The following is a 26,994-nucleotide window of genomic DNA, read 5'->3' as shown; positions in this document are numbered from 1 at the left end:
ATTCCAATATTAAAAATTCCCATTTTCATGAAATTCCTATATTGACATTTTGTGGTTTTTCTATCCAGCAAAAACAGATATCGTTTCGATGCACCTCATTATGGGCATGTAATAATATTAAGTGAGTCTCCAGTACTTTAAAAAGTGAATGGACAGAATAATCTTGATCGGACGGCTAGCATTCAATTTAAAAGATCGCCGTTAAGGATCATAGTCCATTAAATGTGGTATCAATTAAAATTAAGAACCATATATATTTTTTTTTATTTTTACCGCGCGTTGCATAGTTGGATTACATACGAGGAATGAATGAGCGCAACTTAAATTGTTCACGATCATCGTATTTTGTTTTTATTTTTGACAAAATATTATCGTATTTTGATATTATATGATTTATGATCATCATGGAGCTACAAACCAGTTGATTATCTAATGAAATAGAGAAATTAATGTAATACATAATTTTTTATTTGACAAATTTCTGATATATATCGTTTGAAAAACTGTAACAATTTAATTATTTTATACAATTGAAAATATAATTTACCTGAGTCCTCAATTTTAATGATTTTATGGAATGTTGAATAAAGATGAATTTCACCTAAATTTATGAAGAAGATCAAGGAGTGATACTAAACACAGCTACATGTACAAACTTGGTCCTTCATTGGAGACTGTAAGAAAAGTTCCAAGTTTCATAAAATCTGATGAGTGAGTCTATGGTACTATGCATATCACGGGTTGTTCCGTGCTACGGCTCAATATTTGAGTTTTCAAAATCCTAATGGTCAATCCGAACCGTTCATCTTGTTCTCCATATTAATATGTGTTTGGAGACCAAATTTTACATTTTTTGAAATTCTTTTACTATTTTTTTAGATATTTAGAAAATCACTTGATCTGAAAATTCTGGACCATCCAAAAACAGTGATTTTCAATAAATCTAAAAAAATAGTGAAAAAATTTCAAAAAATGTAAAATTTGGTCTCCAGACACATATTAATATGGAGAACAAGATGAACGGTTCGGATCGACCATTAGAATTTTGAAAGCTAAAATATTGAGTCATAGCACGGACCAAATCGTGATATGCATAGTATCATAGACTCACTCAAATCTGATTATTAGGTTAACAATATAATAAGTTGAAAAGTTATTGTGGTTAACTATGGGCCGGCACCATTCTATTCTATGCAGCTAAACAGTCAAACAAGACTTTTTATGCCTAACAATTTTACTACCTACCATTCGATATTTGATGATCCACATTTATTCAATGCAAGCGCGTTCGTTGTCAAATTAATTAACTGTGAGCCTGTAATACAATCTATGGCCTATGGGAGTCAAAACTCTGTTAGTTACAGAGCACTAACTCAATTAATTTATTATTCTATCCAAAGAGCTGCTTCTGCTAAACTATGAGGAATTTTACTGTGTAGAATGAGATCTGAGTTGTCTGTTTAAATCTGGCACGAATCTCAATCTCTCTGCAGCTAACAGAGACCGTTTTTATGGGTAAAGTTATTGACAGAGGAACTTTAACGTCAGGCAGCATGTAACAAGTAGAGACAAAATTAAAGTATATGGCTGGTGGGCTGCATGAAGTGAAATTAGCTCTGTCAATATCTTTAATTCTTTATCACTTTTTTTGGGGTAATTTTTTGCCAAAAAAGTATGATAGAAATTCAAGCTCCGGCCTGATGTACTCTTTTATTAAGACCATCATTAATTATCACCCGGATCATGATTAATCATTAATTTGTTAAATCTTAGATTGAAACTAGGTGGGGGTGTATAACCAATTGAATGCATTTTCATTTGCTTTAATTTGTCAAATACTATACTAAAGGGCATCATATAATTTTTCCAAATTTAAATAAGCATTCTTTACTTTTTACCTGAATGAAGGATTCAGTTTCAATTTTAATGCTAGGATAAAAAAGGTTGGTGAATTTTAGTTAAAAAGCACTAATCTTTTTCATAAATTTGATAAAGTGGTCTTCAGCCTCAGGCAAGATTCCTGCTGAACTCCATTCGTTAATCAGTTTACCAATGATTCTCAAATCCAACATATAATATATTATACTAGAAAAAGAAAAATCAAGGTGCTTGTAAAAAGCTCTCTTCCAAAACAAGGGGTGCAACACCAACATAGATACTCGTACATGAAATTAAAGTTGACGCAATTTAATATCTACAGAATCAGGAGGAAACAAGGGTCCCAATCCAAGGTTTTCTATTCGAAACCAAATGCTACTTTCCCTATAAAATAAACTCACACATTACATTACTCATCAACTCACATAACTGCTCTCCTCCTGTATAACTTAGCTTCTCTTATCATCTCATCACTACAAAGTTTGTCAGTGTATTATATATTAGTTTCTATATTTCGAAACAAGTAAAGCAGAGATTATTTAGCAGTGATGGGTTCTACTCGTGCCTCGTTGGATCAAAAATTAGCTTTGGCTAAGCGCTGCTCCCATGGTAATTAATACCATACGCTCTTCTAATATTTTGAATATCCTATAATAGTTTGGCGTTAATTAAATTAGATTTATTGGCCAGGCTATAATCAGTTTTATTTTTTTTGTTTATTTTAGAGGGAGTAGTTGCTGGAGCAAAGGCAGCTGTTCTTGCTACTGTTGCAACTGCTGTTCCTACTGTGAGCATCAAATTCTTTGCTTTAGTTTTTCTTATTTTACTTATAATTTTCTCAATCTTTCAATTTGTACTTGTCTATCGAAACCTGTATTTTAAGTTTTTCTTTCTAATTTTTGTGTTTGTTTGCAGCTTGCCAGTGTGCGAATGCTACCATGGGCAAGGACCAACCTCAACCCCACTGCTCAGGCACTAATCATTTCTACTGGTATGCATATGTTCAATTAAGTAATTTGTGCAATGGTTTCCTTCTTCTTTTGTTGTCATTAGTTGGATTTGCAATTTGTTGCAGTTGCCGGGATGGCGTATTTCGTCGTAGCGGATAAGACTGTGCTGGCTTCAGCAAGAAGAAACTCCTTTGCTGCTACTAATTTAAAGGCTGATATGAAGGATTGATTGAGAAATGTAGATTGTTGTTATGACTTGTGATTTATATGCAAGTCCTCAAGAAGAACTATCAGACTATATATGTGAAGTTTTTTACTTCTAATTAAGCAGTAAGATCTGTTAAGGTCATATATATGCTCTTGAATCAATTTGTAAGAGTTCAATGAAATCATGCATGTTGAATAAATAACTTTGATCTTCTGTTTTATTAAATATTTTTTAGAATGTTGTGAGAAATTATCTTAGAGTCTAGAAATATGTATGAAAATATTTGAATTCATAGTGTTATCAAGAAAAAAAAAAGATAATAATAGAAAGTATAAATATATGAATATTATTTATGAGATGTCATAAGTCTTTATATATTTCTAGAAGTAGCATAAATAGACGTGGTATGTGATTTGATATGATTTTTTTTTTGTAATTAAAGAATTTCCGTATATTCTAACATTTTTTAGATATTATTTTTGAGAATTGAACCTGCATTCTTTTGGAAGTGAGACAATAGCTCGTGTCATTACATCAAGTCTGTGGTTCTAATTTAATTTTTTTTCTTAATTTCATATCAAATTAATTAAGAAAAAAAATCAAGTAACTTAATCCGAAATAAGTTACTTAATTTTTTAATCAATTTGATATGAAATCAATTAAGAAAAGAATCAAGTAACTTATTTGGGATTAAGTCATATCTTTTTCATCTTATTTCTATTTTATTTCTTGTTAATTTGATAGTAAAGTGTAGAGTAAGAAACTTACTTCACCTCTTAGTTTCTTACACCTCAATCAAACATAACATATATGATTTACTTTAAAGTAGGCCGAATCTACATTACATATATATTAAATAAAAAAATAAAATATACAGTGCGCGCAAGTGCGCAAAATGGAATTAATAAGTGGATAATATCCCATTAAATATAATTTACTTTTAAGAAAATCTCATTATGCAGGCAAGTATACCTTAATAAGAATCCCATTATATATGTTGGGCATTATAGAAAAAGAGCTCTACGACAATTACATCGGTCTGTGTTATGGTTTCTTCAGGGGTATACAAGTTGCGTCCGATGATTTTTGAAGACTATACTTAAAAAGAGGAGAACTAGGGTGTTCTTTAAGTTTATCAACTTACTTTGTGAAGTCTAAAATTTATCGGATCGGCTTCAAACGACGAATTTGAATTGTTGAAATCTGTCTATCTTATGAGCAATACATCTACATGTGAAAATTTTGAACTTTCGAATTAATTTAGTATAAAGTCAAGCGGTCAAAAAACATCAAAAAATGAATGCATTAAAATTAATTTATTAACCTTCTAATTTTAACCGCTTGACTTTATACTAACAGCTTGTTTGGATGGAGAGTATAGGAAGGGAGGGGAGGTGAAGAATAGAAGGAAAAGGAATGGAATAGAATGGAAGATTAATATACTTAACCTTTTTATGTTTGGATGATTAATGAGGGAAAATAAATTTAACTTTTCTTTTCATCTTGTTTCTTGTTTGGTTAATTAAAATTTTAGAAGGTTAATCAATATTTTTAGTATATTTGACTATTATACCCTCTACAATAATGTGTAAAAAGAAAGAAGAATATAAATATAAGTTTCTGTGGTATGTACCACATGGCCTGGTGTGTCAAGAACAATGTTGTACCAAAAAAATACATATGTTATATACATCCTCTGTGTGAATGCTCAACCCTGCAAAATTAACAGCTGGGAATAGATACCACATCAATTGTTTGTCGAACTAAAATTGGTCTTGCTAGAAATGTATGTTGAACTTCTCATGACCAAAAAATTTGTTCTTAATGAAACCATATCCAACTTATTTACTGAATTCCATTCTCTGGTATAAGTGTTGAGTACAGAAGCTTCAAATTGCAAAAGAAAAAAAAATAACTTGAAATATTAAAGTAGTGCAACAATAACAATTATAAAAGAAGGTCGGATAACAACAAAAAAAGAGAGCAAGGCCAAATATTAATTCTGCAGATCATATTTCACGGAAGACCAAACATTTATCAGATAAACAATAGTATTTCGTATTTATTAGGTTTTGACTTTCCCTCCCCAACCCACCACGAATCAATATTATGGATCATACTAAACTTCGATATTATAATTAAAAAAAAAAAAACTAACCTGACCAATCAACTAGGATGGCTACGGTGGCTGCTAGCTAGGTCTATGGTGAAAAAAAGTTGAATGATAATTATATAGAAATAAGATATACAAAGACAGGGCATTTGTGTCATTTTTTGTGAAAATATTTGCTACACAATTTCTTTCCATCCGTGACACCCCAAATTGGGAGGTAAATCGATTCTATTAATTACAGTTACACAAGGTTAACCCTTTCCCCTTCTGTACCCCTCACCTCCACCATAATTTTGTCAACCAAACACGATTGGAGGGAAAGTTTTTTTATCTATTCCATTCCCTCCCCTCCTCTAATCTCCATCCAAACATGGTGTAAAGTAATTCGAAATTTCAAATTTTTCACATGTAGATACATCACTCATAAGATTAGCAGATTTCAACAGTTCGAATTTATCGTTTAAAATTAATTTGATGGAGTTTAAACTTGAATTCTTCAGAGAACTTAATCAACTTAATAACACCCTACTTCTACTCATAAAAGAGTATTAGAATTTATAAATGCCCAGGTCAAGCAGTTTGCCTTATGTGTTATTTCAGTATTAAATTTTGTCGTACATTCTTGGATGCTATTCCTCTATGCTGAGCATCACGTGGGCCGGTGAAATAAAGAAATTACTAATAAAAATATAATCCGAAAAAGATGTATTGAAGATTCGTGCAGTACCTGATTGAGTACAATGAGACCTGAGTTGTCAGTCTTAAACTTTTCATTTAGCACGAATCTATTATATACTAGTATCATACCCGTTGAATATGTATCAATAAAAATAATAATTATCTAAAATTAAGACACATATTAATAGAAAATTTATATGATTTTGTATTTTTAATAAATCGTGAACTCTGATAACAATTTGATGATGTGATGATTCTTTATTTGTAAGTACCAATGATATCAAATAATAGCTCGATTTGAATCTAATATCAAATATCATACAACAATTCAATATCGACATATAATGATATCAAAAAACATAAATAAAAAGTGTTATCGTGTGTATGTATATGATATATACACACACACACACATATTATAAGATAAATATATATTCACACACGTTCTAATTTATATTCTTCTTTGTTTTCAATTTATATTTTTCTCCTTCTTTGTTTCCAAGTTAGAATACACACACACACACATTGATATATTATATATTGAAAATATATTCTAAATTGCCCACAACCATATGTATAGAAACAAAGAAAGAGAAATAAGGAAATAAAAAAAATGATTTTCATTGTGATCTATGTAGAAACGAAGAAGAAGGAAACAAAAAAAAAAATAAAAAGATGGAAGATGAAGTCTTCTTAATTGAAGAGGAAAAATATGGAAACAAAGAAATAAGGAAATATATCGCTAAATTTCATATTTGTTCAATTTTAATTGTAACGTATTGTGTGGCAGCACATGTGGTGAGTATGTTTTTAACTAAATTTAGACTTCTATACATAAATCAGATGTATTTAATCAAAAGAAGACAAATTATGTAATTGGAGGGCTGAGATCAAATCCGAAGTTTCATCTTTCAATCGTAGCCGTTGGCGGATCGGACACCCAACGTGCTTAATAATAGAATGGAGATATCTAAATAGACACTAGATTTCAATCATTCAGCTAGAAGCTAATTTATCGAGTGCGGTACTTTTATGATACAGATTCCAACAAAATCAGATATAAGAATGCAATAAATGATTGAATACCATAGTTGCTGAAGATCTCTCGGTAACCCGGGTACACTGGAGTATTCAAACGGTTGATTGGTTTGAAACCGAAATAAAATAGATAAATTAATTTTTTTTTGTTTTTTTTTGTTGTGTTTAAAAATGAACCGACCAAATTAAGATGGCTTACCGGCTACCGGATAAAAACTGAACTGTTTAAACTGAATTTAATTTTGATATTTTCCGTTGAATAAAATAAAGAAATTAAATCAAATAAACTGAATTAAATTTTGATATTTAATTTCATACAAAATATATTAATGTTCAATTTAAAAAAAAAAAAAATATATCGATGTTCTAAAATATCCGAACTAAAATAGGAGGAAATGATGATTGAACCAAACAAAATATAAACTATACTTGAACCATTACAATTAGATTAGTCAAGTTTAATCGGTTTTAAAAAGTCTAAATGAACCGATCCATCTAAATGAACCGATCCATTTAAATTTTAAATAGAAATAATTTAATAATTCAACATAAGCGATCCATTTAAACCGAAATTATTTAATTCAGTTGAAAACCGTTTGAACTCCCTGTACTGGAATCCATATCTTCTGAGATAACATAATATTTTTGTTTAAATCCAGACCGTATGATCAAAATCCCTAATAATCTGGTCTGAAGTGGAATGCACGAGCCCTTTAATATGTGTACATATTCTATTCGGACGGTCTGGATCTAATAAGTATTATGTTTAACTTAGATGAATTCGATATACTTTTGTACACATAGTTCGGAGAATTAAAATTTGAATCAATTTAATTCAATTTAAAAATTCAAGAATTTTTTTTTATTATTATTTGTGTCAATGTGGATCTGTGTTGTAAATAATAGTATGTGCTTATTGGACAAACATAGTATTGTTAAGTAATTAATTGGAAATAATCGATTATAATCAGAAATAATCAATCGATTAATTAAAAAAAATCATAATAATTTGATCGCCACCCACAACTAATCAGCCTAAAAGGTTGATTTTTACAACACTGATAATATGGATAGAACGATCTGAAATTTTTACACAATCATTTGTGGGAGAAATATTTTTTGATCAGTTTGGTTTTTGGAAATTTTGAATTTAGGATTATGGTAAATTATATGTGGCGTTTCTTGATTTATTTTCTTATGTGAGCTACTATTTATAATGGGTCGAGTTTACTATTGTGTGAAGGCCCAAAATTATAGGGTAATGTATCCGTATTCTTAGAATCATTTGCAGATTAGTGACGGAATCAATAGGATCATTTAAAATCCATTAAAAATTGCGTTTTGTATCTTCTTTTTTCGTCGTCTAGGTATTTTATTTAATGGTTTTTCTCGTCTATATAGATATTCAGTTTTTATTTAGTACGTGATTAATTTTTTCATCTGAAAAAGAGTAAATTTTTTACATTTAAATAGTGAATCTTGTACAAATTTTAAAGTAAAAGAAATCTTATAGTGAACGAGAGAGAGACAAAATTTTTAGATGATAATTAGCCTTTTTTTTAAGTAATATCATTTTAGGTATTTGCTTGAAATATGATTCAGACCATCTAATCTGACTCATGTGCAACAATATATGAACATGTTTTTTTTTATATATATATATATATATATATATATATATATATTTTTTAAGGAGGGTAATACCTCCATTTTTTGTGCCTCCATCATGCTTCTATTTTTAAAAACTTTAATAACTCAAAATTTAAATCTTAAAATTCAAAATAAAACCGTTGGATTATTGGCTATGAACAATATCATTTTATCTATGCACGTGTAAAAAATTATGAAATTTCAACTTTGTTTTGGTTGTCATCTTGAGCTTGTAAAAAATTATACTAATGTGGATAATTTCTTGACATTGATTTTTCAACTTATTTATTCATATAAAAGCAAAATCAAAATGTGATAATTTTTATGAGCACATAGAGAGAATAACATAGATCACATCTAACGGTTTTATTTTGACGTTTAAGTTTTAAACTTTGAGTTATTTAAGTTTTTAAAAACAGAGTCATGATGGAGGCACAAAAAATGAAGGCATTTGAACCTCCTCTTTTTTTTTAGTGAATTTAAGAACATGTTAGCTTCAGAATTCAGAACGAACAAATCAGATATTGTTCATAAATTCAAATACATGAAGGTGACGTGATGTCAACCTTTTGGATTGGGTGCGTTTGTGACTGATTGATTTAGTTAGGAATTTTATCAAATGAATTAGAATTCTTTAATTCTAAATTACAGGGCAAGCTTAATTTGTTGTTTTGATATAGTTAAGCACGTAACCAATCACAGCAAGGCCATCGTGGAGGAGGGACCATATATAGATCTTAAGTGGACTCAATTTGTTTTTAGATTTATAACATCTCTCAATGAAATTAAGCTACATTATAATTAATCAGAGTCTGCATTATCTTTTCATTTCAATTTTGAGCGTTTGATTTTATCTTTCTTGAATAACTTTACATGATTACTTTTATTTTACCACAAATAATTCTGACTAAGTTCTAGAATTCCTTCAAATTATTTTAAAATTAATCTAATATAGTCTCTAGTAAATAGTGGACAGAGGACCCAGTCATGTCCTCTGAGGTAATGAGGGGTATATCTGCTAAAATATTGAGCGAGGGTCTAGTTGTGTAAATTGACTCATTATTATGTGGAATTTTATAATAAAAAGTTGGGGGAGTTTCATGTATACCCCTCAAAAACTTCAAAATTACATATTTTCCCCTCTAAAATTCATAATATCATATTTTCCCTTCAAAATTTCACAAACTCACAAATTTATCAAATTTATGAACTTTTATATTAAAACTTGTTTTAAAATTATACTCAATTTAACCTTTATTAATGTCACACCCCGAGACAACCCGCCACGTATTTATACGTAAGGCGTACACACATCACATACATTATCAATCAAATTCATAAATGCCACATCAATCTCACAATAAAAGTCTTACAACAATAGCTAAGATAGTTCAACGGTGGTCACGACATACATGGTTACAAATACGATAACAACCATGCATGTTGAAGTGTACCAATTTACTGGAAAATAAACAAACGAAAACAAGATAAACTTAAGTGGCATTTATCCTAAACATGGATCCTTCCGCTTTCTTTTACTCACGAACTTGTCCGTAGGCCTCCTCTTCATTACCTGGAACCCATATAAAATGGAACGGGTGAGAGATCGAACTTTCTCTCAGTGCGGGATTTAGTTCCAGCCCAGAGTTTATAAAACTTTTACTTTATTCTCACAAACATGAAAAGAAATATAATGCGTATGTCTTTTCTAAATGTAATGCATTATTTATCATTACTTTTACTTTCATATATTTTCACATTCAAACTTGCCTATCCAATGGGAAATCCATCCAACATTGGAAGGCCGCCAAACCAATGGGAAATCCATCCAACATTGGGAGGCCGCCAATCCACTGGGAAATCCAACCAACAGTGGGAGGTTGTCTCACTAGACGGGGAATCCACCCTACGCTAGGTCTTGACCTGTGACGGGAACGCCAAACCACTGGGAAATCCAACCAACAGTGGGAGGTCGCCAATCCACTGGGAAATCCAACCAACAGTGGGAGGTTGTCTCACTAGACGGGGAATCCACCCTACGCTAGGTCTTGACCCGTGACGGGAAATCCATCCAACGCCACGTTAACGAGGGGTCCAGTCGAATACCAGACCCAATGTATACATCCCAATATGCAAGCATATTGGCCCCTGTTCACTTTCATTATCCGTTCATTTCACACGCAATCATTTAATCACACAATTCATGCTATGCTCAACACATCCTACTTATACAATTCATGCTATGCTCAACACATCCTACTTATACAATTCATGCTATGCTCAACACATCCTACTTACGCAATTCAATGTATGAATCCTATCCTTTCATGCAATTCATATTCTACTCATATCATACGAATGTTCGAAAACAGTATGCATAAATCCAACTAATACCATAATAATAAACAATTGAATGACAACAGACAAGTAAGATAGTTTTATAAAGTCTAGGAAGCCCGCACCTGTTTGCGTAGTAATTTCTTGACCGTTATCTACGTCTCTTAGTTCCTCAAGAATCGAACCTAAGAAATGAACATACCTCTAATTAATAAGGTTTGAGTTCACGTGTTCTTATTTTCTAAGTTTTCTATTTATCATTATAACCCTAGTTTATTAATTCTAATTTCTAAACTTTAACTATTTAATCTTTGATATCATGGTACTATCAAGTCACATATTATTTGATTCACTTATTATATATATATATATATAAATATAATTAGAAATAAATAAACTAAATGAGAATCCGAAACTTGTTTAGTTAGAAATCCAAAATCCTTTATCAAAGAAATATATACAATATTTTATTTTCTTAATGTATCATGGATCCGACACCTACTAAATATTTATTAAGAGGATAATGAGTATCTATAATCTTTTTAGCCTATTATAGAAAGATAACAACTTAATAATTAGGTATTTATCCATAAGAAAGAAATTCAGATTTTTAATCGAAACTTTGTTACTTGGAGTTTGCGGTTTACAGAAGATATGCGCAGCAGTGACTGTTTTGGATGGTTCTCGGTGTTGGAAACTCCGATCGGGGTGAGACCAGCGCTAACGGATCCGTATCTGCGAGCACTACAACTTCCGTCTTGAAGGATCCTTGAGATTCCGGACGTATGGAGTGCAGGTCCCTGCGGAACTCGGCTGACTGGTTCAGCTCCGTTTTCTGGTTTGAGTATGAACAGCAGCCACGGTTTTGGCCATATCTCGGTGGTGGAAGCTCGGATCGAGGTGAATCTAGTGCTCAATCGTCCGTATCTTCGATCACTACAATTCCCGTGTTGAAGTCTAGCTCATATTCTGAACGTACGGATGGTAGTTCTTCACGGAAGCTGACTGGACGGTTTGGATCCACCAGGGGTTCGGATCTGATTTGGGGGAGAGGGGAGGGGGCAGTGGAGGCTAGGGTTTGAGAGTTTGAGGGGGGGGGGGGGGGGGGGGGGGGGGTTATATACATGTGAGATTGGGGCTGCCTTCCACTTTTGGGTTGGGCTGAAATGGGCCTTTATGGGCCATAGTCAATTTAATTTTGTCAATTTGAACTAAGAACATAAATCTGTTTCTGCTGCTTTAAATTTGCATCTTCACAGATTGACAATACTGGAATTATGGATTCGGAATATGGAATTAGTTTCCACATAAGAGTTGTAGATTTTTTTGTTATGGTTCTAACGCAATTAGTTTCACCTTAATCGGAATTTCCAGTGATGAGAAAAGATAAAAATGGTCGATGAAGGTCTGCAGTTTCCGGACAGAAATGTTTACTGACTTTACAATTTTATTGAGAATCCTATGTTCGGAATTTTTGGTAGACTTCTACATGAAAGTTGGAGATCATGAAGTTATCTTTTTAGGTATTAAATTTCATTCAAATCCTAATAATTATGAGTGATATGTGATTATAACACTAACGGTTGTTCATTTGAAAATTTCAATTGAAGTTAATTTCGGAAGGTTGTCAAAAGAATTAGTTCATGAAATTTTTAAATAAGGTTTTTATTAAATATCATACCTAAAATAGCGTGGCGTTACAATTAAAAAATAAAACCCTCCCTCTCCCTCCCCCTCTATTTCTCTCAGTGACTGTGTGTGTGCCAGAAAAAGGTCATTTAATGAAGACTAGCCAGTAAAAATCATTTTACACTTGACTCATTTTACGGATGCTTCTAAAGAGGAAATAGATTGATTATTTGTTCAACAAAGAATTGAGATTGTTGGGTTTCGGAGGTGCTAAAACCCGTTTAGGCTTGCGGAAAGACCGTAAAATAATTTTTTTTACTTCTAACTCAAGCCGTGGATTAAAAGAATATGCCGGAAAGACCACCGAGACTGTCCATCGCCAGTCTTTCATTGCAATGACCTTTTAATCCTTTACAGATCTACTCCATGATTGATTTCTAAAACTTTAATCTACTTATCAATTAAATATATTAATATAACATTTATACCTCGTTTCTAAATTCCAGTTGGAATGCAGCCGACCGAGAAGAACGAATCTGGGGAACTGCTTGTCTCGGAGTATCAGACGTCTGATACCTCTATCGGTTATCCACTATGACTAACCAGAGAGCGGTTTATTTCTTTTCCCAGAAATACTGTAAATCGCGGTATTATACAAAAACACTATTCACCGAGAAAAGGACAAAATAATAATATTCACGACCCGCAGTTATTCCGATTCACTAATAAGCAAAACAGAAATGCCACGACTTTCGCAAATATATTATTTTCGGATCCCGTAACAACCGTAACCGAGAAATAGAGAAAATTGATTACCGAATCGATTCGGTATGAAGTGAATTAGTAAGTTTTCTCTTCACCCTCACCCCTCTATTTATAGGGTACGAAGTCGGTTGGGAAATGACCGAAATGCCCTCATATGTGGTGGTTTCAAAGTGGAAGAAGCAAAATTGGTTTTGAGTGGAAGAAACCAAATTTGATTTTTGCACTTTGGCCCAATAAGCTTTAAATCGATTTGGGCTTTTCACTTTGGGCTTTAATCTTAATTAAGGCTTTAATTATTAATAGATTTTAAGTCCATAATTTAAATCCATAATTAACAATTAAAAATCCAAATCAAACATATATAATTGTCATGTACAATTATATTTCTTTCAGTTGTTGTTTTGGTAACTTTTATACAATGTACCGTGTGCGCTTATAAATTAACCTTTCTTTCTGCTTGTCATCTTATATGACATTTATAATTTAATTATATCACGTATAATTAATTATAACCATCTTATTATTAATTATAATCAATTTATAATTAATCAACAAGATTCTCCGATTAGCTCATATATGGTATGACCTAATAGGATCTATGTTATGTTGGTAAATAGAATTAAAAACCGTTTTAACTTCTATAATCACAGGAGGCACCTGGCAGAATGCACTATGACCATCCAATTACATAGATGATGCTGTACTGTACAATATCACGATCCAGTAAACTATTTTACTCGTGTTAATTCTTTGTCTCATAGTTATTAGATCAGTTTCAAGGTAGGTGTGTGTCATCCTTGCAAACTAATCTTTTTTTTTTATCTTGAGCAGATTATCAAATATGATTACTCCTGTAATCATACTGCTAGCAGATAATCCTTACTCTATCAAGGGGCTCAATGATACTATAACTCGTATAGAGATACGAGGGACAATAGTACTTTTGGTAAACCATCACTTCCTCAGCATAAGTTATGTATACCGAAGAGCTATCGTTATAGCTGCTTTTTACAGACATCGTTAGATAACAATCACACATATAAATCTCTTAGTACAAAAGATGAATACCTCATACTTTAGAACTTAACACTGAATGAAAACATTAATGACACGAACACAATTCTATTTAATGTTTCATTCGGGGTCTGTCAAATATCATGTTTTTAGAACATGTATCTATATGATTAAAATGACATCTCTTGTCAGTGGTATGTAAAACTTGACCATCTTTTAATCCATATACTAACCATATAGCGGTTAATTAGTGTTCCTGCTAATTACCTCGGTTAGAGACTTTTAAGAGTATATATCATCTGTATTATGAAGTTTCACAATTCCAGTCATGAACTCGGAATGATTCATAAATGCAATAATACTGAAGGCAACAAAATGATATATAATTAAATATCCAATTCATGAACAAAACTTTATATGATAAATTATCGTATTATTGACTTCTAAATTATTACAAACTAAGATGCTCTAAGTAGGGTACCAATCAGTGGTGCACCGATCGCTAGAAGTGAAAATGCCTATATCATTAGTCCCATGCCATTCCATCTACTTGAATTTTAGCAATTATCATCTCATCCTTATTCAGATATTAACATGTTTAGGACAAGACTTGAGTGAAATTAAATAACTAATTATATGTAAATAAATAAATGCTCACTCGGTCTTTAGCAACTCCAACGAATCAAAACCAACGGCGTCATAGGGGAGGCTAAAGGCAATATCGTCCCAAACAAGCAAAAAAATAGAGGCACTAAACTCTCATATGTAATTCAAAATCTTATCCACGCAAGAGCTCGCGCATATAACTGAAATATGTGGAAAATAATAACCGGTATCATTTGAGGAACTTTATCCCAGTTCTTAACATGTGGAACACTTAATCCACCTCCAAATGATATTGATGTTGCTTCTATCAAAGCTAATAACCATATCATACCAAATGTGAGTCATTGGTTAACCCAATATGTTATGTGGATCCCACCGACCAAAATTAGCAGCGCTGTGATTATGGTAAATGTGGCATCTGAGACAGAATCTGGTAGCTGAAGCAAGTGCGAGACGACCTCCCCTAATTTGGAAGTGTATGCAATCATGAAAATGTAACTCAAAAATAGGTAAGTGGCAGTTGCTACATTTCCTCCCCATTGTCCGAACTCAAAAATACATTGAGCATCTCCATACTTTGTTGAACAAATGAAATATGAAAATACATTAGGTGGGTAAAGTGTAAAATGACTTTTACTAGCCTCTATCAAATGATTTTTTTCTTGCACATGCAGCAACCTGTCGGGAAGAGAGAGAGTGGGGGGAGGGAGAGGAAGGATTTTGTTTTTTTTAATAAAGGATAAATTGGGTAATTTATAAATTTGAAATGAGTTTTAATATAAAAGTTAATAAATTGGGTAAATTTGTGAGTTTGTGAAATTTTGAAGGGTAAATATGATATTATGAATTTTAGAGGGGAAATACGTAATTTCGATGTTTTTGAGGGGTATACATGAAATTTCCCCTAAAATGTTCATAACAACTAATTCATTTTAATCTCCGCCGTAACCTTCTGACATGATGCCACATGGCAACATCTTACCGGATTCGTCGACGTTTTTCGTACGACCGGAATGAAATCAAATCCTCTCCAGATTGTACCAAATGGAGAGTGTTTTTAGTTTAATTCCAACCTTCGTCTCTGAGTTCTCAACTTTGAGCAAAGCAAGGCTGGAAGCATCGACAATTTTCTGTCATTCTAATAGGTTTAATGGGAATCGTCAAAACCTTCGTATTTTGCGTATTCATACTCGTAACTTCTTCGACGATCAATTTGTTAAAGGGAGTGGCAGCAGATCAGATCATCACTTCCTCTTCGGGTACATATTTTCAAATTTCTCCCCCAATTTACAAGCTCTTTTTGCCTGAATATTGTCCTTCGTGTCTTGTTTAGCTAATTTCTAGGTTTTGTCACTTTAAAATGGAACTTTTAGTTCCAATTTGAATTTTTATCTATGAAGAGTAAATCTTGGTAATTGTTTGTAATCAGGCAAGTTTTGTTCCAAATCATAGTAAATCTGTAATTGGGTTCTTAATGGTGTGTTAATATTATTACTTTTTGGTTGGAATTTACTTTCTAAGTTCAGTGTTACTTCTGTGGAAACTTCCCTTAGAGTAAATTTGCATTTGTGATCTGAGTATTGTTATATGTTCCTTGCCTGTCTGGAATTTGTTAGGAATTTGACTCCACCATTTAGACATTGAATGGATATCCCTACTATTACTGGGGTATATAGACACAGGCTTTGAATTTAGCTTGTTTCTCTTGAGAAAATTACTTTGGTTGTACTTTCTTTATACTCTACTTCCTTTTATTTGATTTGAAATTTTTGTTAATAGGTTCAACTTTTGGGAGAACTTCACGTGAACCAAGATACAACATTGAATATCACTCACCAGATTCAGTCTTTCATCCAGTGAGATCATTTTCTTGTTACATAAAAAAAAAAAAAAACATAGTTTTTGTTTATGTACCATATTGGAACCAAGAATCAGTGTACATGTTGTTTGTTAGTATGGTACCCACATGACCCATAACAGTACTTCATTGCCAGTTTAGGTATTGGCTGTACCAACTTTAAGCCTCTTTTTTATTTGTTTATTTACGTTCCAATTCCTTTTAGTTGTTCAAGACTATTACACAGTTAGGAGAAGAAGCTATGTGTTAATTTAGTTATTGTTGTATGATTGTGCTAATTGAGTACTTGGGTAATTTGGTTCTGTAAGCCTATTTTGGTAAGCATTCTAGCACTCGGTACCAGATCATATGTTATCCACATACAGGGGCGGATTGACATACAATTAATGGGGGTCAACCCTAAACCCCCATTGATTTTCAATTTTTTTTTATTTTTACATAGGATTTTTTATATATTTTAGAGTAAAATGCTATGAATAATGTAAATTGACCCTCATTCGCAGCATAAAAATTTTATATGATTGACCTCTATTTACATTTGACCCCCATAGCTTGAAAGTCTGGCTCTGCCCCTGTCCAGATAGGTATTTCACTCTATTGGCATTGGCGAACCATTAGTGCTAGCCTGGACCAGCTTTTCTCTTTTGGTATATATTGTCATTCACCCACATCAGTGCACATAAAATTTCACCCTAACAATAGTTTTTACGAAAATTGATAAAAGAAAATTAACATTGTCCTATATTCATTTTTTTCTTAGGAGAATGGTCAAGAGTCGGTAATTATGAAAAATAAGGATGGAATAAGCTACAACTGTTACTTGCCAATAAAAGAAGAGACGAAAACTGTGAAAACAGGGGCTTACATGCAAAATTTGAGCAGTGCACTGATAGAGAATGACAAGAAGATTTTGAAAACCCCTGACGAGTTGCTTGATGTGCTCAAAGACGAACCATGCTTATATAGAGTATTTCTCTGCCTTCTTGTTTACATTAATGCAATTATTGTTGCTTTTAATTTTATTTTTCATTTGTACATTACTAAGGAGTAATGTTTTTGGTCTCCCGTGAAAATTCACAGGGGGTTTACAGTTTTGGTCTCGAATTTACTATCTTACAAAAGTTACCATTTGTTCTTTTCTGTCATTGTACCATTTGTTTAAAATGAACCATGTCAGGTATGACAGGTTTTTGAAACACTTTGTGCATGAGATATTTTAATTCAGAGCTCAGTTTTCAAATCAATTATGTATTAGTAGCAGTTCTTTAGTAAATAATATTGTTTGTTTTGTACATCTAGGTACAGTCCCAATTTGCATCGGTTACCAGTAAATAATTTGATAAATGTTTATACATAGCATTCCAAATGTTCGTGCACAGCATACCAAATGTTCATGCATCAATTTAGTCGACAGATAAAATATTTTGCCTAGAAGTACCTAGGAGAGGTTAGTTATGAATGGTGATTGACTAATTAAAATGAGTTAATCTTCCCTATTTTAAAGAATGATTTCATAATTGACATAATAATCTATTTTATTATGTAATGTGTAGCATGAAGGGTGGTGGTCTTATGAACTATGTTACCAGAAGACGTTGCGCCAAGTTCATGTAGAGGATGATAAAGTGAGTTCCATGACGCTGGCTTTAATTTACTTTTTTTAAATTTCTTTTGTTTTCTGAAAAAAAAACTGTATATTTACTCTATTGCTATGTTCAAACATTAATATGACATTTACCCCCCAAAATATATAGAATAATAATATAGTTACATGTAACTTCCTATTTATTCTTTTGGTTATATGAGAACTTGTTTGTGCTCAATTTGATCCCAAATGCACATAGGTGTATTGATTCATTGTTTTCTATTTTAGGCCTATCCATATTGCTTTTTCCCAAAAACAGAAAGATAGGGAAAAAAAAAATATTAGTTTTGTATACTAAGCCTTCCTCTTTGTCCCTTTAGGTTGTGCAAGAGTTTGTTTTGGGTCAATTTGACCCTGAAGCTACTTCAGCATATAATGAAAAACACTCGGATTCATCTTTGCAAAAAGACCCCCGTTCTAAAGATGCCTCTCAAAGGTATTCATTTATTTTAAACCCTTTTAAAATACTACAATTGCACTCTTATATTTTCCCTGTCTACTGTAGTATTTCATAATGTGAATTTTTGTTAATTAAAAGAAAACTCATTTTTCAAAGGTTTTACATACAGTATATTAAATTAGAACATAATAAGTAGTTCACAAGGGTATATTTGTAAAATGCAATATTTGTATTTGAATTACTGATTAATCGAACCTTTGATTTACTTATTGAATTGTCTTGTAGGTATCACGCACATCAGTATACAAATGGTACCATTTGTGACCTAACTGATATGCCTAGAGAGACTGAGGTAACTTTCTCTTCTTTTCCTAAAGTCTTCACAACTTACGGAAATTAACTTCATTTCTAATGGACTGCTGATATTTTCATGGTGTATAAAACTAAGATTGAAGAACTCTTATATACAGGCCTGTATGACAACAAAAGCAATAATTATACACTTCTTTCTTAAGAAGAGAGAAAGAAAAGAACTGGCTTCCTCAGTTTTGGACATCTTTTGTAAAATTAAGCAATCTAAGTAGTTGATATTTTCCATGTTTGTGTACAATGTATTTCTTTTTTTTTTTCTCTGTACAACCTTATGTTTGCAAGCTACTACATATGCCTTATTTATGTCTCATTTTGCTTTGTTTCTAGGTAAGGTACATATGCTCAGGCACTGGTACAAAAGTGGTGATAGGCTCAATTAAAGAGATCTCTTCTTGTAAATATGTGGCCACTGTTCAAGCACCTATGCTCTGCAAGCACCCGTATGTGCTATGCTATTTTTTGCGTCTTTTTTTCTTTAGTATTTTTGACATGTCTTATTGTACTCTTACGGTTCAGTATGCTACACTGGGGAGTCATATTGGACGGATATTGAGGTTTAAGCCATAATAATGCTCCAAAAATCTGATCAAAACCTCAATAAACATATAAAGAAGTCGAGTAAAACTTAAAAAGTACAAAAATGCTAGTACTTGACCTGACCAATATGGTGCTGATGCCATTATAACTAATGTAGTAGTACCAGATGCATTATATATTGAATCATGGTAATTTGATGTTGCATTTATGTCGACTTGTTTTTTTCCCTTTACTGACAGAATGTTCCAGCAAGAAAGGCCAGCACTATATATAAATTGCATTGAGATTCGTGCTGAAAATGAAGATGTATTTGAAGAAACTCAGGGCCGAACCCATATCACTCTAGTCACTGAAGAACCCGAACAGTTTGCCACTTGAGTTTCCATCTCTCTCTTTCTCTCCTAATAGATGTAGTGAATATGGATTTCAATGAAAGACATACAAACAATCTTTCTTTTTTCCCATTTTTTTTGTTATAATATCTGATTAATTAATTTCACCAAAATTAGCACCGTGCATTGGTGTTTGTTGTACAATTTAAAGATTTGATAGGAACCAACTGTTGTAGAGATGTCATGCAATTTGTTTTTAATTTGCATAATTTTATGCACTCGACCCTTATAACCTGAAAAACTACATGTTTACCTTTCCAGGTTAAAAAGAATCATTCTTTTAGTCTCTTTTAACTTAACAGCAGAAAAAAAAAATACAGCAGAATAGAGGTGGTAGTTTTATTGGATTGTTCAGTTCCAATTCAGACCCGATCCAGTCAAAATTGGTAAAGGATGGTTTTGAAGAATATAACGGATACTAAGGAGTTGGATATGATTTTAACTTACCGGTCATCCAAAAATGAAAAAATATCGTCGTCCAACTTTCTTTGTTATAAGTTATAACTATGGAGTAACTGTAAACACTTGGCAGAGTGAGTTAACCTTTGAATATATTAATATGTAATCATAGTAAATATTCTCATCAAAGAGATTTGTTTTTGTTTAAAAAATCGTGGGGTCAACTTCAAAAGGTAAAATTTAACTTTGATCTTGATTTACTTTGTAAGTCGAGCATTTCCATATAAATTATTTATTTATTTAATTTCTTTCGCTTTGAGACCAAGAAGCAGAAAACTGTTGAATGTTTGGATATTAGCATATAATGGCATCTGGTACTACTACTAAATAATGTTTGGATATTAGCATATAATAGCATATAATGGCATCTGGTACTACTACTAAATAATGTTTGGATATTAGTATATAATAGCATATAATGGTATCTGGCATCTGGTACTACTACTAAATTATTACCATATAATGTTTGGATATTAGCATATATTGAATCATGCTTTTGAATGCTTGATAATTATACCCCAAATAAAATCTCCGAGCACGTCCCCCAAGTAGTTTAACAAAATTTTTTTTCAATGTTATCTAATTTTCATTTTCCACGCTAATATCCAAACATTTAAAGCTCTGTTTATAACATTTTACAATGCTACTAGCAAGCATTTAAACATCTATCTGCAAGCATTAAAATTTTAAATATGTATAGTTTTAATTCCTAACTACTTTTGTTTTCAAGCCAAAAACGGAAAGATTTATTTCACCCACTTTTATTTTTATTTTTTCTCTGATCATTCTCATCCATTTTATCGACGATCCATGATGAATTTTGCAAATATAAAAATATGAATGTTTTTTACTCGATTTTCTCTTTCAACTGAGATCCATGAAGAATAACTTTTGAGTTATATTTGTGTTGTAATTTTTTTACCACTTTAAATCTATATGACCTTTAGTTTTTTTTATTTTGCTTCAAAATAATTTAAACCTATGTTTACAAGCATATAAACCTCATTAATAACACTTTAAATCTCTAGAATAAAACATATAAATCTCATTAATAACAATTTAAATCTCTAGAATAAAATATATAAACCTCATGTACAAATTATTTAAACCTCAACAATAACACTTCAAAACATATAAACCTCAACAATAACACTGCATTTACAAAGCATATAAACCTCATGTACAAAGCCTTGAAAATTTTAATGGTTGTACTGAGATTTAAAAACTTGAAAATTGAAAGTGCTCATAAGTTTTACTTTAAAAAAAACAAATGACTTTAAAATTACTCAAAAGTATTTATTCATAGATCTTATTTGAAAGATAAAATCGAATAGAAAACGTTCGTATTTTTATATTTGTAAAATTCATCACAGATCGTCAGAAAAATAAATTATAATGATCAGAGAAAAAATAAAAAATAGTGGGTGAAAATAATCTTTCCTTTTTTGGCTTGAAGACAAAAGTAGTTGAGAGCTAAAACTATCTAGAAATGCTTTCAGACAGAGGTTTATATGCTTGCGACTAATATTTTAAAATATTATAAACATAACTTTAAATGTTTGGATATTAGCATTAAAAATGGAAGTTAGACAATATTAGAAGATTTTTTTTGTTAAACTACTTGGGGGATGCGCTGGGGTATGATGACTCGGGGTACCAGAACATTTGTCATAAAAATATTAAAAAATTGGAAAGTTGGAATGTAAATGCACAGCTCAGCATGTAGATTGTGATTTATAGTTTGCATTTGTTGTTTGAAGTTAATTTGAAATTTTTTAGATTAAGTTCACAAAAGTTTTTGGTGAGCCTATACTTGTAATAGTAAAAGGGTAAGGCTACGGTGCTATGGGTTGCATAGAGTGCTACGGTGCTACGACTCAATATTCGAGTTTTCAAAATTCTAACGGTCGATCCGAATTGTTCATCTTGTTCTCCATATTAATATGTGTTTGGAGACCAGATTTTACATTTTTTGAAAATTTTTTTACTATTTTTTTAGATAGGTAGAAAATTAAATATCTGAATGGTGCAGAATTTTTTAGATCAACTGATTTTCTACCTATCTAAAATAATAGTAAAAAATTTCCAAAAAATGTAAAAGTTGGTCTCCGAACACATATTAATATGGAGAACAAGATAAACGATTCGGATCGACCGTTAAAATTTTGAAAACTCAAATATTGGACCGTAACACCGTAGCCATCTATGCAACCTATTGCACTGTAGCCTTACCCATAGTAAAATTTACTATGCTATGACAATAATTATATAATCTTCGTGACGCTATCAGAGGTACCTATCTTCCTTGGAAAGGCCACAATAGAATAAACAGTTTGTAGTCTTTTCAGATTTTCATAAAACATTTGAAACTAACATAACGCATTTTTTTTTCTAGTTGAGAATATTGTTTCATTAAAAAAGATGGCAACAATTTTTCAAAGTTTTCATTTAGATTGGATTATTGTTTCATTCAAAAAGATGGCAACAATTGACTTTGTACAATGTTGATTTTATTTCTTCTTCCCAACTTCCCATCATGTTCTGTTTTCTAAAATTGTAATTTTCTCTTTCAATGAAACCGCTATTAGGTGCTTCGCCTGCTATTTTAAAATTTTAATTTCTACGGCCATGTAATCCCAAGTTCTATGTATCTGGAGCAAGGGTGTTTATGCTAAACTGTGGGCACGCATTTTAATCTCTGTTGTTAAACATATTTACTCTTTTAATTATTCCTAAACAGATACTCTGTTCTGATGACATTTATTGGATATTAATCCTCAGTAATGCAATGAATTTAGACGTGCTGATCACTGTTCCAAGCCCTTTATTGATATTTTAAATAAAAAAGTTCTTTGAAAATGTTGATTATACTATTACTAAAAATAATATTACAAAATATTACTCAAACATTCACACTATACCGACTACTAAATATACCACAACTATCTTAAAAACTTAACTACACCTTGACTCAAAAGAGAACTACTCCATAGAACTTGTCTTCAAACATTTACCATACCTTTCTATTTATACTTGTTTCATGAGAGCTAAGGAAATATCCAGACCTAAGATATTTTTAGCATCCTTTAAATATTTCTACATCATCCACTACAAGATATTTTATTTAGTAGTTTCTAAACAATTCTTGATATCTTAATGGAAATTAATTATAAGCTTGAGCCTTAATTTGATGTGACTTCAACAGAAAATAACATAGCTATCTTGATGTTGTTCATAGGAATTTATGTCTCCAACTAGATGTATTATTACTAGACAACACAATTAAGTATCTTCTACATCTATGAATTTCTTAATCTCAAATTTGTAACGATCCTTGTAATGGTATGATACATAAATTGATACCATCAAAAATATTATACCAGCTCAGAAAAGTTAAAATGTATAAGTGGGTTTATTATCATTTAAATAGGATGCCTATTAATTTTAGTATATTAGGAATTTAATTGACCATCTAATAAAAAGCAACAAAATTTTGATCTTTAAAAATGCTTGATTATAATTTGATGAGAAAGTTACCTTAGTCTCTAGACATATCAGTTAGGTCAAGTGATACCATTTGTATACTAATGTGCATGATACCAACTAGAAAATTTAACAAGTAAATCAAATGTTAAGTTAAACGTAATGTGACTCATATTTTTATTTTTTAAAGTCTAAATAATTGTTCTGAACTGTTCAATATAATTACTATATAAAAAATTATACTTGGAGATCAAATTTTCTACTTTCAAGAATTTGTTTACTATTTTTTACTTAGATAAATAGACACTTGATTTAAAATTCTGGGCCATTCAAAACTAGTGAATGGTCATATTAACCATCCAAGCAGTGGCGAAGCTAGCATGGACCAGGGGTAGGCAACCGCCTACCCCTGGATTTTGAAAATTACTTGTAGATTCGTATAAAATTAGGTCATTGCCTACCCCTATTTCGGTCCATTGCCTACCCCTGCTACGATTCTCTTTTAGTTGTGACTTGATTCGGTTTTTGTGTGTATCAATTTTGCATTTAAGAAAATTGAGTTTTGTTGATTTGGAAAGAAAGTGAAAGAAGACTCTTTGGAGAAGAAAGATAATTGAATACTTCTTTCTAAATAGACTTAGTGTATTGGTCCATTACGTATAAAAATAGAAATAACTATTAGTTCACAGAGACCAAGAGCATCTAGAAATTATTTGGACCTTAACACTCAATTTCAGAGTTTCAAACCATTGGGTCGTGCTATTTGACGATTTTAACATACAGTAAATCCATTTATTTTTAAACTATCATAAAAATTATCTTCATCACAAACTATATTAAAAATAAATAAATTTTTAACCTTTTTTTTTTATAAACTATTTAGAAAAAAAAGATATTTTTAAGAAAGAGTATATTGATAATTTTAAATTTTTATTAAAAAAAAAATTAAATAAAAATAATAATTTTTTTTAATAATTTATTTTTGGCCTATTTTTGATAAAAAATTTGGCTACGCCATTGCATTCAGGTACATTTCATTATGAAGATCATGTTTAACTTATTGTATTGACTATTTAAGTTTTGAAAATAAATATATAAATCAATAGCACGGATCAATCGTAATATGCATATTATCATAGCCTCACTCTTTAACTTGTATGAAATTTGACACTGATATATATCCATGTTTAGAGATGATACTCATAATTACAAAAAAAATAATTCTTACATATATTTTATCAATTGCCCTGATTCAGTTAAGTTTATTGTCAAATATCTTAAAACTTTGCTTTTGCATTACTTAATTAAGTAAATTTGGAAAGTTAGGTCCAGATTCTGGAATTCATATCCTCTTCATTAATTCAAAAGGAAATTTTTTGAGTTAATATATCCGATTTGTTTTAAAATTCGTACGAATTAAATCCGTATTAATATTGAAGGATCTCTATATTGTAGGTTAGAGCCGAATTAATTCTGTTTAAAATAAAATGGTTGAGATTTATTAACTCAATAATTAATGTAGTTAATGCAGATGATAAGCATTTCAGATTCTGAGAGCTGAAGCTTATCCGGAATCCATAGGCCACGTGAATACCATTTGCTGGGCACGCATTATATCTGCTCTGTGCCTAATGTCAGGTTATTATTTTATTTTAGGAAAAATGCCTCAGGGGTCAGGGCTGAGTCCGCATCGTCTGATTGTAAACGGAGCTCATTCAGCTCCCACCTATAATATAGAGGTCTTTAATATTAGTGTGGATCTAAATTTACACGAATATTAAAGCTCATCGGACGGTCCATATACATTAACTCAAAAGATTCCTTTTTGAGTTAATGCAGAGGATACGAATTCGTCAGGGATCAGGTTATTATTTATTTATTTATTTCTTTCTTCATAGTACCGACTGTCTGGGTTCCTTTATCTTTTCTTTAATACTGTCTGGTTTCCGTACGGCATGGAAGCAATACAAAATGACACGCGTCGGTCAAGCATCACTTGCTCGGTGGGAACCATTGAAGTGGGTGCGTATCCTCTGGAATATCTCAACTTTTGCGTGACTGACGTGTCCGGTGCCTATTCGGAGGTGGATGTAGGGGGTCAGTATTGTGTGCTTTGAGATTCGTGCAGAACGTCTTTAAACGGTTTAGAATTTCTATAAAATCACGCAAAGTTTGAGATATCTTTTTCAAAATTAAATGAAAGAATTAAGTTTTTGAACTTCTTTTAAGTTTTTAAAATCCTACAAAATAATGTATAATTAACTTGATTATTAAACATAAAATTCAATGACTAACTCAATTCCTTTTTTTTTTTTTTTTTTTTAAATTCGAGAACCAATTTTGTGAAATGAAAGTCCATAAATTAATTTGATTTTCTTTACTTGAACTTTCTATTACTTTTTTTCTGATGAAAAACCCGTAGGTGAACTTTCTATTACAAATATAATAAAAATCCTTACAAAACACATTTAGCAACTCTGTTTTGGAAAATTTCGTACGGAAAAATTAATCAAGGATGGGCTCAGTTATTAAGCTTATCTCAAATGCAGAGTGGTTTTGGAAAGCCATCCCAAGTTCCCAACAAACCAGAATCCGTATCCTCTTCGGTATTGCAGAGGATCACTCTCACTTTACGGTTTGAGATTAAATCTCAATCGATTTGGGATTCGGGTCGTAATAGGGGAGAGTATTTTTGAGCTTTGAGATTCGTTCCAAGTTAAAAAGAACGGTTCAGATCTAGTAATTGTAAAAGATTCCCTTATCAGGTATTGGAGAGGATGTGAATTCAACAAACCATGGGTTAAGAGTACCTCAAAATTCGTGTCACTTTACTATCCCAGGACCATAAAATAAAAACAATGGATTTCCCATTTCACAGTATCAGTCCCAGGTTTCAACTGAAAACCATCTGCTACTTTCCCTATATAAACAAACCTACATCTTACCTCTTAAATCTCACTCACTCGCTCACTCACTCACTCA

The 26,994-nt window shown here is 31.5% G+C and overlaps 2 protein-coding genes and 1 long non-coding RNA gene across 3 annotated transcripts; 2 read left to right on the top strand and 1 right to left on the bottom strand.

Annotated features, from left to right (window-relative positions):
* Positions 1 to 2,324: 2,324 nt before the first annotated feature.
* Positions 2,325 to 3,120, top strand: LOC144562929 (early nodulin-93-like). Its single transcript, XM_078312300.1, has 4 exons — positions 2,325 to 2,487; positions 2,604 to 2,665; positions 2,794 to 2,869; positions 2,954 to 3,120. The coding sequence occupies exons 1-4, from the start codon at positions 2,427 to 2,429 to the stop codon at positions 3,055 to 3,057; spliced, it is 303 nt and encodes a 100-aa protein (XP_078168426.1). The 5' UTR covers positions 2,325 to 2,426; the 3' UTR covers positions 3,058 to 3,120.
* A 6,744-nt stretch (positions 3,121 to 9,864) lies between these two features.
* On the bottom strand, positions 9,865 to 11,916 carry LOC144562934 (uncharacterized). Its single transcript, XR_013514229.1, has 3 exons — positions 11,482 to 11,916; positions 10,978 to 11,037; positions 9,865 to 10,088 (listed from the first exon to the last, which is right to left on the bottom strand). It is a non-coding gene; the product is annotated as an uncharacterized LOC144562934 (long non-coding RNA).
* Positions 11,917 to 15,911: 3,995 nt separating this feature from the next.
* OS9 (ER lectin-like protein) lies at positions 15,912 to 20,296 on the top strand. Its single transcript, XM_078312299.1, has 8 exons — positions 15,912 to 16,125; positions 16,646 to 16,722; positions 17,485 to 17,691; positions 18,278 to 18,349; positions 18,690 to 18,805; positions 19,055 to 19,121; positions 19,469 to 19,581; positions 19,918 to 20,296. The coding sequence occupies exons 1-8, from the start codon at positions 16,017 to 16,019 to the stop codon at positions 20,054 to 20,056; spliced, it is 900 nt and encodes a 299-aa protein (XP_078168425.1). The 5' UTR covers positions 15,912 to 16,016; the 3' UTR covers positions 20,057 to 20,296.
* The last annotated feature ends 6,698 nt before the right edge of the window (positions 20,297 to 26,994 follow it).

This window comes from Carex rostrata, chromosome 12 (genome assembly GCF_964058835.1).
Source record: "Carex rostrata chromosome 12, lpCarRost1.2, whole genome shotgun sequence".
Classification (NCBI taxonomy): Eukaryota; Viridiplantae; Streptophyta; class Magnoliopsida; order Poales; family Cyperaceae; genus Carex; species Carex rostrata.
The sequence above is the reverse complement of the archived record's forward strand: the minus strand, read 5'-3'. Positions and strand labels throughout refer to the sequence as shown.

Excerpts from the sequence above, each read along its gene's own strand:
- OS9 (XM_078312299.1), top strand. The coding sequence starts at position 16,017 with ATGGGAATCGTCAAAACCTTCGTATTTTGCGTATTCATACTCGTAACT. Across the intron at positions 16,723-17,484 it reads CAGATTCAGTCTTTCATCCA|GAGAATGGTCAAGAGTCGGT; the intron begins GTGAGATCATTT and ends TTTTTTTCTTAG. Across the intron at positions 19,122-19,468 it reads ATATGCCTAGAGAGACTGAG|GTAAGGTACATATGCTCAGG; the intron begins GTAACTTTCTCT and ends CTTTGTTTCTAG.
- LOC144562929 (XM_078312300.1), top strand. The coding sequence starts at position 2,427 with ATGGGTTCTACTCGTGCCTCGTTGGATCAAAAATTAGCTTTGGCTAAG. Across the intron at positions 2,666-2,793 it reads TTGCAACTGCTGTTCCTACT|CTTGCCAGTGTGCGAATGCT; the intron begins GTGAGCATCAAA and ends GTTTGTTTGCAG. Across the intron at positions 2,870-2,953 it reads GGCACTAATCATTTCTACTG|TTGCCGGGATGGCGTATTTC; the intron begins GTATGCATATGT and ends AATTTGTTGCAG.